This window comes from Amblyomma mixtum, chromosome 8, assembly GCF_055824585.1.
Source record: "Amblyomma mixtum isolate Tamu chromosome 8, ASM5582458v1, whole genome shotgun sequence".
In the NCBI taxonomy this organism is placed as follows: domain Eukaryota; kingdom Metazoa; phylum Arthropoda; class Arachnida; order Ixodida; family Ixodidae; genus Amblyomma; species Amblyomma mixtum.
This window is the reverse complement of record NC_143019.1, coordinates 78,493,764-78,512,743: the sequence shown is the minus strand read 5'-3', so window position 1 is coordinate 78,512,743 and position 18,980 is coordinate 78,493,764. Positions and strand designations below refer to the sequence as shown.

General features: G+C 46.8%; 1 protein-coding gene across 1 annotated transcript in view; it reads right to left on the bottom strand.

Annotated features, from left to right (window-relative positions):
* Window positions 1-212: 212 nt before the first annotated feature.
* Window positions 213-18,980, bottom strand: part of LOC149333117 (actinia tenebrosa protease inhibitors-like) — a 28,899-nt gene continuing 10,131 nt past the window's right edge. Inside the window, exons 7-10 of the mRNA XM_089557647.1 lie at window positions 18,652-18,825; window positions 4,504-4,554; window positions 3,334-3,566; window positions 213-526 (exon numbers count right to left, since the gene is read on the bottom strand). Coding sequence (XP_089413773.1) covers window positions 233-526; window positions 3,334-3,566; window positions 4,504-4,554; window positions 18,652-18,825 — 752 coding nt within the window. The 3' untranslated portion in view covers window positions 213-232. The remainder of the gene's footprint in view (window positions 527-3,333; window positions 3,567-4,503; window positions 4,555-18,651; window positions 18,826-18,980) is intronic.

Genomic DNA, 18,980 nt, shown 5'->3' with positions numbered 1-18,980 from the left:
TCATCTCGACAAACATCGCTGATAAAGTGGAGGTTCAGTACCCCCAAGCTGCGCACCATTGTCACTTCAGTCTAACCTGGCGTAACTCGTAACATCGTACAAAAAATGTCCTACCATCACCTCCGACTAATGTGGATAGGTCCGCCAGTCAAAGCTCGCGCAATATATGAAGTTTTGCCACCGAAAGTACCATACTCTCTTTTAAATCAACGTGATTTCAGAAAGTGCGGTTTCAACCGAGTTGCACAAAGCAGAATTTTTGCCTACTTGCACATTTCCCCAGGCACTCTTCTAGGGTCTTAAAGTTGTTGCCGTTGCGCTGGCAACCTCCGTAGATGAAGTGTTCGCAGGTCTCCGAAGTAGTGTTGTAGTAGTAGCGAGGGTAAAACCCGTGGCACGGCCCTGGCTGCTTCGGCTCAAGGCACTCCGCTTCTTGCGCCACTAATGAAGTAACGATCGGCGAATAGTAACAAGGTTTGGAACAAATCTTGAAATGAAGTGCAGCAAGTTTCAGCATGTTGGTGATTCATTTTCAGAAAGAAGCGCAGAAGTTCACTGCTCGAGGTGTTATTACCATGTCGACTAAATTCAGCCCTTCACTAAGTTTTTCTGCTTGCAGACGTCGTATAGGAACCCAAACAACTATTTTCCAAGCGGGTCTGAAGAATTTTACGCTCTAAAGACTGATTGTATTAAACATTCAGTTCAGGTGAACGACATTAACATTTTATAATGAAAAGAGAATATTCATATTAAGGCTAACCATAACTGAAGTAGTGCGGGCTTTACAGTAACGCAGCACAAGCAACACAGGGCAATTCCGATCCCCTGTGATCGATTGACGTGAAATCGCCGTCATTGCCAACTCCTAGACAACCTCTCATATTTCCCATCAGTTTACACAGCCATTGTTCAGTTGTTGACAGCATTGTCCAAAAAAGCTTGCTGAATTCAGCACACCACTGACTATCTGGAGCACACACGGTTGCGTTAACAATCTCTAGATATACACAAAACGTCGCCTAGAAGAGCGGAGCTTTTTCAGAAGTTATAACTGACTTCATAACCTTTATGCTGTCAATACCTGCTGTATGCCGTACCACATGCCCTTATCTGAAGTGGAATATGGGACCATTTCGGCGTGCCTTACAGGAAGAAACATGGCCAGAATGCTAGCTTGCATCCTACAAAAAGTACAGAAAGGTTTCTGTTCACGTACACAGGAGCTTGCTGCTGACCATCATTTTGGAGTATCCGACCTCTGAAAAAGAAGGAAATGTAAGCATCCTCATCTAACGGAGCGTGAAAATTTGTGAGTTACCTTACAGCAGGGAGCTGTTCGGTGCTAATCCTAATGTCATTCTTACTTTATTGCAGACTTAATTGGAAATACCGAACCAGATTTCTGAGATAACGTGCCTATACTACATGAATTGTGTTAATTTTGGCAACAAAAATGCGACTGCCTTACACACACATGTGCATATATATATATATATATATATATATATATATATATATATATATATATATATATATATATATGAACACTCTCAAGGTTAGGTTACTTGTAAACATAAATACCCCCGAAAGCAGATTTGACATCCGTCGCCGTAGCTCAGAGGTAGAGCACAGGACGCGTAATTCGGAGGTCGTGGGTTCGGATCCCACCGGCGGCATGAGATTGTTGTTTCTTCTGCTTTTCTAATCAATTAACTTTAAGCGATAACATATCCAGTAATATTCTAAATTGATCAACAACACAAAATAAATAAATTAAAAAATCCCCTGTGCCCCTTGGTTTCTGTGGATGTTGGCTTCTGTAATATATATATATATATATATATATATATATATATATATATATATATATATATATATATATATATATATATATATATATATATATATATATATATATGCGCACATGTGTTTGTAAGGCAGTCGCATTTTTGTTACTACAATTAGCACAATTCATGCAGTAGGCACGTTATCTCAGAAATCTGGTTCGGTTCGCACGTTGTGTGACGAGGGCGGAGAGATATCAACCAGCTTCTTTTTCCTCTACGCTGCCCATTTTCTCGGCTTCGTCGTCAACACAATGCACTTTACACTTCTCGCGAAAAGGCTACATTCACGAAAAAATAAAACTAGTAAAGGAATATGTGACCTAGAAATTACCATACACGGAAGCTCCAATAGCATTCGAGCAGCCACCATCTCTGTTTGAAATCCGCGCTAATGCATTTTAGTCACACCGTGATTTGAAATAGCTATTTATAGCTGTGTTATGCGTTGTCTCGGAATTCAAAATTTTCGCTTTTCCATGACGTGCATTAAGCTTTTGAGGCAGTCGACCAAGGGCTTATTTGTTATATACTGAACTGCCCTAAGAGAACGAAGCACAAGAAAATCCGCAAAGCAATTCAGAAAGTTTGCTGCACCCTTGCTCTTGCATATTACCCCGAACAGCGCGTTACAGAGCACTTACGCAGCACACGCTGCTAAGGAATGAACGCGAATATAACACGTTTATATTACGAGGCTTTCAGTGCACGAAGGAGCGGAGAACTGTGCGTAAGCATGCTTTTAGTGCTTTCGTGGTAACGGGTGCCGTATCAGAGATAAAAGCTGTTTCATCGCATCACAGTTCTCTAACAAAACTTTTTCTTTTTGTGTTGAAACTTCTATTTTAACGTTTTCTTACAATTTTTGTAATCATTTTCTCAAAGTGCTTAGCAGTACCAGAAATGCTAAGAGGGAAATCACTGGTTACGTTGCAGTGGATTTTTTTTAAGATGACAGAAGCATACATTCTGGTAGGCGCTGTACTATGCAGCATATAAGATTGAAGAGCGTACTATTTTTTTATAATGCTTAAAGTATTTTATACAGTTATGCGCAAAAAAATCCCGTGTATATTGTTTTTATGAAATGTACACTATCAGTCTATGCACAATAGCAGAAACAAGACTAAAGCATGTTGTTGGCGACTCATCGGTAGAAGTAGCACTTAATTTTTGTTCTCTGCGTTAATTAGGTTCCTAAACGATTACCTTCAACTTCAGCATTCAAGACTAAGTTGTTAAATTAAGTTGTGCACCAGCTTAGAAAAGAAAACGCTAATCCATAACGTTGTCACAGTGTTGTTCTGTCTTTTTGAAGAAAGGGAATTTGCTAACACATTTTTCTTCTGCCTTATCTACCAAGGGCATTTTTCCCTATGTCGGCGACAGGTTTTGTGAGATATTAATGAAATGCAAGACGTCCCCAGGTTGAACTCAGCGCATCTTTAGTAAAGTTAATTTCGGTTTCCTCCTTACCTACTCAAACCCTGTAACCGGCACTTATGAACACAGTTTTTAGCGCAGAACACACAACACTAAGGCACTTACTGCATGTCTTCAGGCAAGTCTCAATGGTTTCAAAGTTGTTCTCGTTGCCCTCGCAGCCACCGTAGACAAACTCTTCGCAGTACCTGATTGTGTGGTTGTAGAAGTAGCGCGGAATGTGAGCGCGGCAAGGTCCCTTCACCTTAGGCTGGTAACAGACTGGGTTCGTGGGCTCTGCAGGAAAGGATACACATCGCGGAAGCTGTTAGCACACAGCAGGTCTTTTTACCTTATTTGTGCCGGAGCGTAAACACAAGCGCAGAATATACTGACATGAAAGTCATCACACAGGAGCGGCCGTACTTAGGACAGGACCGAAACCTCATCAAAACAGGCAACTGTACGAATTTTTTCGGTTTAGTGATCCTGAAGTTCTTCAATTTTGGCACGTTGAAAAGCATTCACGAAATAAAAAGCAGCGCTACCACGGCGTAAGCGCCCAGATAATAAGCATACACATGAGAGGACCACGTACTAGCAAAAACTTACTTTTTTCAGCTTTATTCTTGCTTACTCCCGCAATTTTGCGCCAAAAACAAGAACCAGTGTAAGTTTTCGTCATTCCTGTTCTTGCGAGAACTGGTAAGAGCGTAGGCTCTTTGCCGGTACTCACACAAAATGATGCTGTGAGCATGGGGAATTTGACTTTCAAGCAAAAGGTTCATGCACGATTGATGCGAAACGGCTTAAGTTGGCTGGTTTTCGCTGAACGTAACTGGCCACATGCAAATGTTGTTGAGCGCTTCCTGGAGCTTGTATTTACGCCTGGTACATGGAGCACTACGTAACGTCTGACGCAGGTTAGCATCAGGAGCTGTGTAAGCTGTGTAAGCTGTAAATTCTCTTGAGATGTTTTTTTCATTGGGGCTGATTACTGCAAGTATACGAGCTGTACCGTGGGTACGGTCTGAGTGAGAGTGCTTTCGCAAGAATAAACAACGACGAAAAAATCAAAGGAGCGCTACAATTACAGCAAAAGCAGACATCTGCAGGTGAGAGTCCTGACTCCCGAGTGCAGCACTAGGCGAGGTTCTCAAACATAGGCGACGGATGCTAACTTTGGTAGCCTGATTATGATCATGCGCACATGCGCATTGATTTAGTTACTTACCGGGTTCTGAGACGAGCTTAACGCTGGGAATCGATGCAAAGGTGTCGGGCACTGCAAGTGAAGCAAAGAAGGTGTTTCGTTTTTATTTTCGCAACGATGAATGCTGTAGAGTGCAGAAAAAAAGTCAAGACACATTGCAAACAAAAACATGTAAACCCCACAGCAATAACTTTGCCCACTTTAACGCTGTACTTTGTTTCGTACGAGCATCAAGAAGGTTAATCGTGGACGGCCCTATCACACACTTTTGGTATTGAACAGTTTTTCTGATGACGCCATTTTTTTAACACGCTGAAAACTTGCATAACAAACTCTTCTATAGCAGTAGTCTACTATTCCGTCCGTGCGTGCTTTTTTCTTTGTGTTGAATTCATGTCCCTTTTGCTGTCTCTTAAAGTTTAGAAAGTTTTATAACAATGCATAACGAAAGTTTTATGAACCATACTGACGTCGCCAACTGCCAGGCACTGCCCTGAAACCTTCATTCGCTTAGTGAGGCCTGAAATTGAACTACTTTCTTTGAAAATAAAGCAATTAATATTAATAAAATATCTTGGCCATATACTGCAGCAATTTTTTTCACAAATCAGACCTTAGCCTATATTCAACTGTCTGCCCGTTCTCCGAAGCAGTTCAGGTGAATGGTGTAGCTCGCTAGTCACCAGTAGTTATGTGGTGACAACAAGACAAGAAATAATAATCGGACATCAATTAACATTACTATACAGACCTTTTTTTGCAAGACGCAGCGTATGATGATCAAAGCTTGAACTGAGAACCGGAGACAAGGCATAGTAGTACGACAACTCTTTGTTCGAATACATTCTTCTGAAACTCCACACTCAGCGTCTAGCATAGCCGGCCGGCGATGACACGGCAAGCACCAATCAGTGATTGAATTATGGCAAGATGACTTTTTAGTGCGCATTTAGTGCGCTGGCACCTGACGGGTTACTGGCGAAAAACCCATAATGTCCACGTGAAGCTTGTAGCAAAGGTGTTTCAGGTCTCGAAGGCAGATGACGCCGTACCCGCTATAAACACATTTTCCTCCCTTTGTTGTTTTATTAATAAAAGGGCCACTATAATTGCGTTGCGCTTCGAGTATACAGGGTGTTTCACATAAGACTTTAGACATTTTTTTTAAAATAGGCTTTTTGAGATAGAATAGCAATTTTTCCGGCATAGCATTGTCGCTGGTGATGTACGTCATATCAGGCCCGGAACTTTGGGCATTTGCCTAAACATGCCTATAAATGCCTAAATACGGGATTTTCGCACTTGCCTGCCTTCTTGTCATTTTCTAGGAATAGTACCGATTTAACTGCATTTGTTGCCGATGAATGCCTACATCCGGCATTTCGGTTTTCGGTGCCGTTTTTCAATTTTAGGCATCTGTCTAACGATGGTGAATGGCGCTCGCCAATGCACGCACAAAAGGCTCAGGTTTCGGCGAACAATTTTCCTCGAAGTGTTGCTAGCACAACCAAAGAGGTTTTATAACATCCATGAGTGTAACCCGACAACCGAACCAGCACCGTCCAGCCGGGGATCATCGCCTCAACATGTGCAGTCCAGCCAGGGACCGTCGCATCAACGCGCGCAAGACTCGTACACTCGCGCGCTCACTGCTCACTGATCGCTCGGTCGACTCTCGGCCGCCAAGCCCTCCGCAGATAATAGCCACTTCTTTGCCTACCACTTCCAGGACACGCGACATTGACTAGAGCGTGCTCGCAGCCTTTGCTTCGTCAGCGCTGTCCATTTCATTTCGTATTGACATGCCGAAAGAACAGACACCGAGAGGTGCTCGTTGTAGGCAGTGGGTTTCGCCGTTTGGAGATGTTTTTTCAACTGATGGAACTGTGCTTTTCTGCAAAGCGTGCGAAACTTCAGGATCAAGTGAGAAGCGATGCCATGTAGCGCAACACGTCGCTACCAACAAGCATATTGCAAACCTGAAGCGAACGAAACAGGGGACATCGCAGCTCCTACTGGCAGAGGCTTTCAGCGGTAGTTCGACAGCGAAGGAATCATCGTTTGCAAAGGAATTGCGTCAAGCATTTTTGGCGGCAGATATCTCGTTGTGGAAACTAACCATCAGTGACCGTCGGAGCTTTCTGCAAAAATACACGAAGCAGCAGGCTCCAGATGAATCAACTCTTCGCAAGAGGTACGTGAAAGAGTGCTACAAGACACTCGCCAAAATCAGAGATGAAATTGGGGACAACTATACTTAGGTGTAAGTCAATGAAACCACGGACGCTAGCGGGCGGTATGTGGCCAACTTCATTGTCGGAACATTGAGCCCAGAGAAAGCTGGACGGGCAACCCTGCTCCACGCAGATGTTCTTGAAAAGGTGAGCCATTCGACGATAGCATGTTATTTAAGGCGAAAGCATTTAATGCCTCATCGTTGCCGACTGAAGGTTGTCAGCAGAAGCTTGTCAGCAGAGGTGTCACGCTTTTGACGGGTGTCTGCCACGATATGCGAGAGTTACTGCGTAATTTCCTTCCCTCAAATACAATTTTCATTTTCTTCATTACTGCCTCTCTTTCTTCTTTCACTCCCACTTCCTCCCTTCCTCTACAAACGGATGACGGGTTTCCACCGAGATATGTGAGACAACTACTGCATAATTTTCTTCATTACGGCCCCTCTTCTTTCACTTCCGCTTCCTCCCTTCCTCTACAAACGAATGACGGGTTTCCACCGATATATGAGAGACAGTTACTGCATAGTTTTCTTCATTGCGGCCCTTCTTTCTCTTTCTTCTTTAACTCCCACTTTCTTCCAACTGGACGTTGCAGTTCAGGTGTCCACCTAGATGACAAAGAATTGCTGCGCCATTTCCTTTCCTACAAAAAGCGTTGGGTTCAAAGGGCAAGGCATCGCGCCGAACGGGTGGTGGCGTTCCGTGGACTCCCTGGCAGGGCTACAACACGCTGTCGCGTTCCACTCTTCAAGGCGAAGTTTAAGCGGCATTAATGAGAAGTTAATCAGTATTAAGTCATTAATCAGTAATTTGACATTAATTAGTAATTTGTCATTAGTTAGTAATTAATCATTAATTATGTCTGACGTCATTCAGTGGTGACGTCACCAGTGCCACAGAGCGAAGTGGTGTGGAAAAGGATTTCGCCTCTACGCACTTTAGACAGTCAAAGTGCCCCCTGAATTTTTTCATCCATCTCTGGAACTTCTATGCCAGGAAATATTCAGTATGAGAAGGTACTTTTGTTCGTTATTAATGGCATATCCTACATATGCAAGGCAGGACCAGGACTGACGCTTTTATACAACAACATGGTTCGCCTGACCTGCTTTGTTCATTCAATGCATTGTGTTATCCAGTGCGTCCGACTCACTTTTCCCCAAGTGGACGTGCTACTATCTAGCACAAAACTGGTGTTTCTTATATCTACGTCAAGAATTTCTGTTCTCCGTGCCACAGCACCTGACATTCTTCTGCCGTCATGCCTGTTTTGACTCCATGGGGAACATGGATAAGCGCAGCAGTATATTATGCACGGCACTTTGAAGTCGTCAAATCTGTCCTTGAGGAAATTAAGGATGGTGCTGCGTGCGTGATCGAAGCAAGAACTACGGTCGAAGAGACGAGTTTGGAAAGAGACCTGACATGCATCAGTGCAAACTTCTCAACATTGACGGAAAGGATGACAAAGTTGGAAAAGGCTGAACCCTCAATAGACGAATCATTGAAGGCAGTCGAAGAAGTCTCACACTACCTCTTCCTCCAGACACGTCCCCAGAGGCTGCAGAGGAAGCCGCCATTGCCCTTGCTATAACCCGCACGGAAGCCGGGTACATTTTAAGCGATTCTAAAACTGCGATTCTAAATTTTGCTCGAGGCTGAGTCCATGTCCCTGCTTTTGGCATACTGGACTCGCCCGATGCCCCCCCGCCCCGCCAAGTGGAGCTGATATGCGTGCCCGCGCACTCCGGGAATCCCGGAAACGAGGCCGCCAACCTTTTAGCCCGAGGTTCTTTAAACCGGGCTCAGGTGGCCTCTGATCGGGGATTCACGAAGGAGCGCATGCACTCATTCAATGAGCTGACCCAGGCGCACAGAGCCTTACGCCAGCTCTACCCCCCGCCCCACCCCTCCCTAGATAACAAACACGCAACACTCTGGCGCAGACTACAGACACACACACTCCCTTCACCCCTTACCCTAGCCCATTATCATCCCTCCTTCCCCACTCCGGCATGCACTCTTGCCCAGAACCCTTCGCCTCTTTTCTCCACATCATTTCCCTCTGCCCGGCGGACCCTCCCCCGCGGGACCTAGAGAACCTCAAGACCTGGGAGGACTGGGAGACCCTGCTGCGATCGGAGGACCCGGCCGTGCAGACCATCGCCACCGGCCGTGCTGCCAGTGTTATGGACCTTCGGAACATAAACACTTGAGTGCAGTGGGGTCGTGCGGGGACCCTGGGGCGTGCCCCGAATTCCTCTGTAAATAAAGTTTTCTCTCTCGAAGAAGAAGAAGAAGAAGAAGAAGTGCAAGCAGCACTTCGGGGAATGGAAGGAAAGGGCGCTACTGCTCCTGCGAGGATGCAACAATTGGTACAAGAAAGTAGAGGCCTAGAAACAGTTTCCCAAATCAGAGACCTTCTACGCGGAGACGATACGGCCCCATCACCTGAAGGTCTAAGCCCCTATGGACTCTCATGTTTTAGGTTCACGCCACTAACTTCATGTGATGTCGACAGAAGGTTTTCAAAGTACGAAGCTGTTCTTAGCAAAAACCGAAGGAGCCTCAAGTTCGGAAAACCTGAGAATGTGCTTTATTGTGGCGTGCTTCAAATGAAAACTCCGTACCCCCTATGCTTGACTGGCAAATTTTGTACTAATAAATAGTGTTATTCAAAGCGATTATTTTTGCTTTATAGGCCTATTTGCATATTTTTAGAGCCTAGGTGCCTGCCTATTCCAGGGTTCTTTAGTGCCTAAATTTCCGAGCCCTAGGACTCATGAAGTACCGCGGAGTGTTACGCAGCTCTGCTCAAGCAACAAAGGAGCTTTACTGCCCTGCTCCTTCTGCACCTTATCAGCAATTCCCGACTTCGCCTGCTCTCCCAGAGGCGCGGCCACCCGTCAGCAAAGAACGTGCGGCGCACGTCGAACAACAGGCCCCTGTGCTTCAATTGCTGTGGTGGTGGTGGTGGTGGTGGTGAAAACTTTTAATTTTTGAAATAGAGTTTGGGAGCCACAGAGTGGCCACGCTACATGGTCGGCGTCCCTAGTCCGGGACACCGCATGACAATGCCCCGTCTCTAGCCCGTTTCACCAGAGCCCTTTGGGACTCAAGCGAGGAGCAGTTGAGAAGGGCAGTCTCCCATGCCTCTCTGGAAGGGGTAGGGGAAGGGGGGAGGTGGGGATTTTGAGTACATGCCCACACCATGTGGAAGATATCACAGGTCTCCCCACAGTGTGGGCATCGCCCATCCGTGTTAGGATCGTAATGCTTTAAGATTGCAGGACAGAGTAGAGTACCTGTCTGCAGGCGCCTTAAAGTTCGCTCCTCCGTCTTACTCAGCCCCTTTGCAGGGGCCGGGAAAAGGCGAAGCCGGCCCCATACTGCGTCACTTTCGGTATCGTCGCAGGGGTCTGCTATGGTTTACACCAAACGCATCTCGGCCACGCTAAAGTGACCGATCCCGTGCCATCGGCCAGTACCTGACCGCCAACGTTCCCCCTGCGCCCGTCACGGTTGCACCAGTCACCGTCGCACCGTTAGTTTCAAACGGGGCCAATTGTACTTTGGCTAGTAGCCATGCAACCAATTGAAGGGACCATATAGTGATCCTCCAAGTAAGTGGGACTGAGCTTAGTTAATTGCTTAATTACCCAATTAGCCTAATTAACTGCTCTAGTCAGGCCATATAAATAAATAAAACCTAGTAAGAAATTGGTCGAGCTCGGGAATCGAACCCCGCTCTTCGGAGTGCGAGACGAGCATGCTATCCACACCGCCATGCCAGCACGATGGTTTGGAATGAACAAAGGCACGTCTATTGAATACGGTGTCTTCGCTCACTGCCATCTTCCTCCCTTCCCTTCCGGCGAGGTTTAGGTGTCCACCGAGATATGAGAGAGAAATACATTTCCTTTCCTCAAAAACCAATTTACCGACGAGCGAGGCGTAGAACCGAATGGGCGATGGCGTTCTATGGACTCCCTGGCAGCGTTGCAAGACGCTCTCGCGTTCCACTCTTAGAGGCGAAGCTTAACATCTTAACCACACATCAGTGACCACACTTTAGGTCAAAAAAGTGCACCCCCCCCCCCCTGAATTTTGACGGGTGTCCACCGAGATATGCGAGACAGTTACTGCGTAATTTTCTTTCCTCAAATACAATTTTCATTTTTCTTCATTACGGGCCATCTTCGTCTTTCTTCTTTCACTCCCACTTCCTCCGTTCCTCTACGGTGCGGTTCAGGTGTCCACCGAGATGACAGAGATTTACTGCGCCATTTCCTTTCCTCAAAAACCGTTGCGTTGAAACGGCAAGGCATCGCGCCGAACGGGTGGTGGCGTTCCGTGGACTCCCTGGCAGCGCTACAACACGCTGTCGCGTTCCACTCCTAAAGGCGAAGCTTAAGCTTAAGCTTAATTAGCAGTTAATTAGTATTCAGGCATTAATCAGTAATTAACAATTAGTTAGTGATTTGTCATCACTTAGTAATTAGTACTCAATTACATGTGACGCCACCAGTGCCACAGAAGCACTGAAAGTGGTGCGGAAAACGCTTTCGCCTCTACGCACTTTAGACAGTCAAAGTGCCCCCTGAATTTTTTCTTATGCCTTTAGTGTATGTGTCTTAACGCATAAATTGAACCTGCAGTCTTTCCCCTCACACATTCTCCACCCCGCGCGCATTAACCGACGACACTGAGACGGGCATCTGCCAATAGGGAGTAGGCTAGAGGGGGTTTTCCTCCTGACGAAACCATCCCGGTCTTCACAGCAGTGGGAAATACTTACTGAATTTGAGGAGAACAGTACTTGTAATACGATACAACCAAGCCATGAGAGCGAAATCGTAGGTACAATACGTATTGAACATGTATGTATAACATGTTTGCAACATAACAGAAAACCACAGGAAGATGAGATGTTGCATAATGAAATGCATAATTGTGCGACCCATGTTGCTCTTCTCGAGCAGCCGCCGCGGCGGCTCAGCGGTTATGGTGCTCGGCTGCTGACCCAAAAGACGAGGATTCGATCCCGGCCGCGGCGGCTAGAATTTCTTTGGAGGAGAAATTCCAGAGGCCCGTGTACTGTGCGATGTCAGCGCACGTTAAAGAACCCCAGGTGGTCGAAATTTCCGGAGCCCTCCACTACGGCGTCTCTCATAGCCTTAGTCGCTTTGGGGCGTTAAACCCCGTAAACCAAACCAAACCATCTTCTCGAGCAACCTCTCGATGTAGCATAATTGTGCCACCTATGTTGCTCTTCCCGAGCAACCTCTCGCGCTGCACGCACGACGCTCCTCCGAATTCAACCGAGCTTAACCATGTTGCTACCCGAGCTTACCCGAGTTACTACCGAAGCTTACCCAAGTAACCCTGGTAAGCTCCGCTAGTAACTCGGATTGCAAGGCAACCGCACAAGACCAACGGAAATAACATCGATTACCGTAATCTATCAATGTGCCTTCATGTAGGGAGGCAAAGGGCAAATTTGAATCACAGTAGCGCAGCGCGTAAAACTGCGAGAACGCTTTAAGTGCGACGGTGTGCTCCGAACCATACTGGACAGCCACCACCGGTCAGACAGCCACCGCCACTGGCGCAGTCGCTCTTTGTATGTTGCTACCTCCCAGGCCGGCACGACACCGTCTTGAGCTGTGAAACCCAGCGCCTGTGCGAGGGTGGTGCTCCGTGGGTGTGCAGGCGACCGGCGGCAGCGGCGCTGCGTCATCTGTTGGAGCGCAGCCGAAGCGGTCGCTAGGCAACGGCGACTCAAGGTCGTTTGGTAGCCGCACCGCCACGAGCATACGCGACGAGCCGAGCTGGGCACCAGTAGTGTTGCTTTCGCAGCAATAAATTAAAAAAACTTACGAGGAACTTTAGCGGCTAAAGTGGTGAAAGGCGAAAGCCTGAGTGCTGCATTCTGCTACGCGATTGTTCACTGTACATTTTGTTAGTGCATTAATTAACTGCTAATTAATGACGCTTAAGCTTCGTCTTTAGGATTGGAACGCGACAGCGTGTTGTAGCGCTGCCACGGAGTCCAAGGAACGCCACCACCCGTTCCGCGCGATGCGTTGCCCTTTGAACGCAACGCTTTTTGAGGAAAGGAAATGGGGCTGTAAATCTCTGTAATATCGGTGGACACCTGAGACGCACCGTACAGGAAGGAAGGAAGTGTGCAAAGAAGAAAGAGGGGCCGTAATGAAGAAAATGAAAATTGTATTTGAGGAAAGGAAATTACGCAGTAACTGTCTCAGATATCTTAGTAGACACTAGTCGAAAATTGTATTTAAGGAAAGGAAGTTGAGCAGTAACTGCCTCACATATTTCGGTGGACACCCGTCAAAATTCGCACAGCCACGACAATTTGGACCAATCTTAAACGCGGACAAGTACGCCTTGCTCGTCGGTAAATTGGTTTTTGAGGAAGGGATATGTATCTGTCTCTCATATCTCGGTGGACACCTAAACCTCGCCGTAACGGGAAGGGAGGAAGATGGGAGTGAACGAAGACACCATATTCACTAGAAGCACCTTTGTTCATTCCAAACCATCGAGCTGGCATGGCGCAGTGGTAGCGTGCTCGACTCGCACTGCGGAGACCGGGGTTCGATTCCCAAGCTCGGCCAATTTCCACTCGGTTTTCTTTATTTATCTGGTCTGACTAGAAAGGTTAATTAGACTAATTGGTTAAGTAAGCAATTAACTAAACTCAGTCAAACTTACTTGGAGCATCACTATACGATCCCTTTAATTGGTTGCATGGTTAGTATTGATTGATTGTAAAACATTTTATTCGCCGGGAAGAGCTTGGCAAGAGGTCGCGTTAAGTGGTCGAGAGTACATAGCCCTCGACGACTTTGTCAGCCCACTCCACCGCCAAAACTTGCGTTCTGGGGTCAGAGCTAGCCAGCACGGTCTCCCACCGCTCGAGAGAAGGAGCTGTAACTAGATCACCCGGAGGTGGCTCTATTTTGCAGTCCCACAGGATGTGATCGTAGGTAGCACGTTGGCCACAGTGTTTGCAGTTTGGGTTGTAAAGATCTGGATAAATGCGCGCGAGAAGTGATGGGGTGCGTATCGATCTCGTCTGTAGACGACGCCACGTAACCTCTTGTTCTTTACTAAGTCTTTTGTCTGGAGGGGGGAAAATTCTCCTCTCTAGTTTAAAATGATTGGTGAGATCATGTTATGTGATCATGGAGTCCTTCGTGAAATTCAGGGAGCCAGACTCATCCACTGCCCGGTCGACGAAACCTCGGGCTTTATTGTGGGCTGCCTCGTTCCCCGGATTCCCCGAATGGGCTGGGACCCATATCAATTCGGAATAATTTGGTGAGAATTTGGTTGCGTTAAGGTTTCTAAGGGAGGTGTTTGTAATTCGCCCTTTAGCGAAATTATTGATACCCATTTTGGAATCGCTGAAGATGATGCTTCCTTGGGTATGCGCTAGGGCGAGGGCTATAGCCGCCTCTTCTGCCGTTTCAGAGGATTTCGTTTTGATTGTCGCCGAGACGATGTGGTCACCATTCTCGTTCACAACCACAATTGCAAAGGCATTGGTATTTTTGTATTCTGCTGCATCTACATAAAGTGTTCCAGCGCACTGTCTGTATTTGTTATGTAAGGCTTTGGCTCTTGCTTGTCTTCTACCCTCATGGTGTAAGGGGTGCATGTTTTTGGGGAGTGGTTTGATTAGTAGGGCCGTCCTATAGTCGCGGGGTAAGTCTACTTTAGCATCGTTATTCGTAGGTTGAAAGTTAATTCCGAGCCTGGTAAGAATACTCCTGCCAGTTCTGGAATTGGCTAATCGCGCTGTTTGAGCCATTAAATGGGCTTCTTTCAGTTCATTGTAGGTGTTATGTATTCCTAACCTCATAAGCCTTTCAGTTGAGGCATTTAGTGGGAGTCCTAACGCAGCCTTATAGGCCTGCCGTATCATACTATCCAATTTGTCCTTTTCTGCTTTCGAAAATTTGAGATAAGGGGTGGCATAGAGTATCCTGCTTAGCGCAAAGGCCTGCACTAGTCGGCATAAATCTCTTTCCCTCACCCCTTGTCTGCGGTTAGCTATGCGGCGGATTAATCGCGCCGTCGCTTCTACCGTGCGTTTTAGCTTAGTGAGTGTGTCAGTATTCTTTCCATTTGTTTGTAAATACAACCCCAGTATTCTCATGGTCTGTACCTCTTTGACAGATCGTCCATTAACATAGACGTTTATTTGCGGGGGGGTTGTCGTGGTACGCCTACCTCTTTGTTTACGACGGATCACTAAAAGTTCAGATTTTTGCTCAGAACAAGTGAGGCCGGATTCCCATGCGCATGCCTCAATGATGTCCACTGCTGCTTGGAGTGTGTCTTCTATGTAGCCTTCGCATCCTTTGGTTACCCAAAGTGTGATGTCATCTGCATAGAACGTGTGATGTAGGTCTGGTATTTGTGCCAGTTTGGGGGGAATTTTGATGAGGGAGAGGTTAAAAAGGAAAGGGGACATGGTTAGTAGCCAAAGTACAATTGGCCCGGTTTGAAATTCGCGCACTGTGACGTCACGACCGTTTCAACCAACTGAAAAGCGTGACATTTCTGTCGACAGCTCCTGCTTACAACGATGAGGCATTAAAGGCTTCCGCCTTAAAAAAGTGCTATATATATTGCCACACAGCTGGCCATTAACGGACGACACGAGAGTATCTGTTGTCGCTTCGGCGAGCGCGGCTTCGGCCGCTTATCTGTTTTTTGAGCAGCGTCTGCTCCGGCGGACGCAGTTGTTGCTGCGACGCGCGTCTTTTCTTCCCTCTTTCTCTTTCCTCTGATCTTTTAACTCTCCTCTGTCTGCACGTCGCAGCGGTGGTGGCTCGGATCGAGCCAGTAGCAGGCCCGTGCAATTTCCTTTTCATCCTTCTCTCAGTCACAACAACAACAACAACATTTACTCGGCGCTGCCAAGCGATGTATTAGCACCCGCATTAGGTCGCCCTTTATCCTGCTTAAGGGTGGGCTTGCTGTCTGTGCCTGCCGCGCTAGTAGTCCTCGTGTGCCTTTCTCTTCTTCTAACGATCTACCGGCTCTCAGTGACATTTTGGAACAGGCGCTGGGTATTTCCTGATATACGAAAATCTCCAACGATCCTCGAACTCCAAGCTACACCATGTGAACACGACGCTTTCACAAGACAAGCAGCCGCTTGCGAGGCTTGCATCTCGAGGTTCGACCTGTCACCACACCTCCCCGCACCCTGACGTCCACGGAGGCAAGCCAGAGCACCCAGAACACCGTCAGTTTCCCACCACTCCTTCTCAATGCGTCTCGCACACCCGCGTCGTTTCCCGACGACCAGTTTCAGGACGTGTTGACCAGCTACGACCGGGTTAGCCAGCGTTTAACCTATGGGACTAAGACCGCAAGCTACGGAATGTCTGTAGTGCCCCCGAAGACGTGACAAGACGTTCTTTTAAAACTGCGAGCCCGCAACCAATACATGGCGAGATTTCCGGGCACAGTTGCTCGACACTTTCGGCTCCAACGAACGGAAGGAGAGAGCTGAACTTGCCCTGTAGCCCCTACAGCAGTGGCCAAGCAATCGAGTCACCATACTCGTAGAAGACATGACCCGCCCCTTCAACCAAGCAGATCCTGCCTCGTCTGAAGGGAAGAAAATGCGTCACCTAAGAACTGATGGCACACATCGGACAACCAGCCCCTATGCTACCATTGCTGTGAAGCCGACCACATACTATGCCTCTGCCCGCACCGTCCCACGGGTCTGCTAGGGTTTTCACAAAACGCACGCCGGCCACGCTATGGTGAACGCCCCCGTAACACTGTTTAGTACCAGGCAGCCAACGTCCCCCTGCTCCGTTAGTACAGCGACAGTCTAGGTCACCTTCACATAGTCGGTTCTCTTCCCCAGGTTGCCAGCCGCTCCTCCATCAGTCCTCTAGTTCGCGCCAGAAAAGCCCAGGACTGCGACCTCTGGGGGTTAGGCCGCGATCGCTACTCATTTCGAACATCCTCCACTCACTGACATTACCCTTCAACCCGACTTGGACCTCACTCTCCGACCACACTCCGACGCCGACAATAGCCTCTGCTCGATGCCCCACTTCGACGAACATCGCGACCCACCAGTCCGACTAATTCCAGGACGCACGTTCTCGAAAGATAGCCCGCTTCCAGGAAACACCAGTACCCCCTGACAACCACCATCTGACTGCCTCATAGATACCAGCGCCGATTTCTCGTTTATAAGTCACGGTCTTGCTAGTCTCTTGAGAAAAGTTGTAAAACTTTAGCACGGACCACAAATACGCTCGGCTGACGGCCATGTGGTCATGCCACTTAGTGTAACCATCGCTAGGATACAAATTCGCGGTATCATCTTCACTGGTTGCTTCCCTGTGCTGGCTCAGTGCTTTAAAAACCTGACAAAGAAAGAAATTGATAAAGCACAAGTTACCAAATCAAGGAAGGAAGATAAAGAAACAGGTGGAAGCAATTACAAAAGGAAAGAATCAAACAAGCAAGCAAGAAGGATGGAAAAAAGGAACGAAGCAAGAAAATCAATAAAGTACGAACTTAAATAGAGGGCGTGAGGAAGGAAGAAAGGTAAAAAGGAACGCAGGAATGCCCAGAAATAGGAAAAGGAACAAGGAGAGCGGGTAACAAAGGAATAAAGTGACAAAAAACACAGCGAAAGAACGAAATACAGGAAGGAAAAATGAAAAAGATAAAGAAATACGGGCGGAGAAAACGAATTGATGTCAAGTAGTCATTAGTATGGAGAAAAAGGAAAATTACATATCCGTCACAGGCACACGGAAGCTCAATTAAAGTGAAACTCGTCAGGGATGGTGATTCTCACGTCGCCTAGACGGCATATTCACGGCAACAAGGATTCGCAGATCGCAAAAGTGCATTCTGGACGATTTTATATGAAGGGACTTGCCGACCTTTGCACGCATTCAAGCATGCGAATGTCTTCCTTCCTGAAAGGATCCCAAGCGTTGCAGGCGTATTGCAACCTAGATATGATTGAGTTATAGACCACAAGCTTTACGTCGGCGGTTAGTATTTGAGCTGTCTTTGAGTTTACCGAGCTTTTTGCGGGCAGGAGCGCAGCTATCATCAATATTGTGCACCAGCTGATGTGGTTTGTATTTGTTACAGCCAGATGTTTGAAATAGTCAGTTTGAGATATCGGGGTCTCCTTGACCGTTCATTGGTAAGGGAAAGGTGTCTTTTCGTTGGTGATGCGCTTGAGAACAGTTTTATCAGGATTAAGTTTTATATCCCAGAGATCACGCCAATTATAAGCAGCATTTAGTCATTCATTCAGCACAAATTAATTATTTATTTTATTAATAACATTGAAGAGCAAGCGGTCATCCGCGAATAATAGAACGTCAACATATTCATTAATGCAGGTCGTCAAATTGTTCTGTGTAAATTAAAAAAAGCACAGGACCCAGGAAGATGCCCTGCGGAACATCGGAGCTTACAGAGAGAACGTCGGAATAATAGGCTTCAAAATCTACGAATTGATGGCGCATTTCTAAATATGACGATATCCACTTGAATACCGTACCTACCGGGTAAACCCATGTGGTAAAGCTTGAATAGTAAACCAGAATGTGTGACCCTCTTCAAAGTTTTGCTGAAGTGCTGGAATAGAACGTCTATTTCACTGGAACTATCGTGAACCGACTAAATAAGCAGATGCATTACAAAAGACAAACGAAACCGTACCCCTGCGACCCTACAAAGTGTTCTTAGTCCCGTAGTCACCAAAAAGTTCACTCAGATTATTCCATTGAACACCGAACCCCACGCTCATATTTATTGCGGGTACCACACAGCTTATGAACCCAGTTTCAAAAGTGTCAATTTTCATCCAAGATCTGAAATCACAGATTTTGCTTACCTACGCACTTCGCCCTGCAGTCCTCAATCCTCTCAAACCTGTTCCTGTTGCCCTTGCAACCACCGTAAATGAACTCTTCGCAGGTCTCGGTGGTGGTGTTGTAGTAGTAGCGAGGCATATGTCCGAAGCACGGTCCCGATTTCTTGGGCAGGAGGCAGACTGGGTCCTTGGGCACTAAGAACGTACACAACTACAATCAGTGTGCAGTAACAATATGTAGTTTTGCGAACGTTTTCATAAACTTTGTGAAGCGCAACAATCATATAAGGAGGGAAGGCAAAATCTCCGATGTCTCATCTATATCCCTTCCATTCTGAGCGTCTACCCCT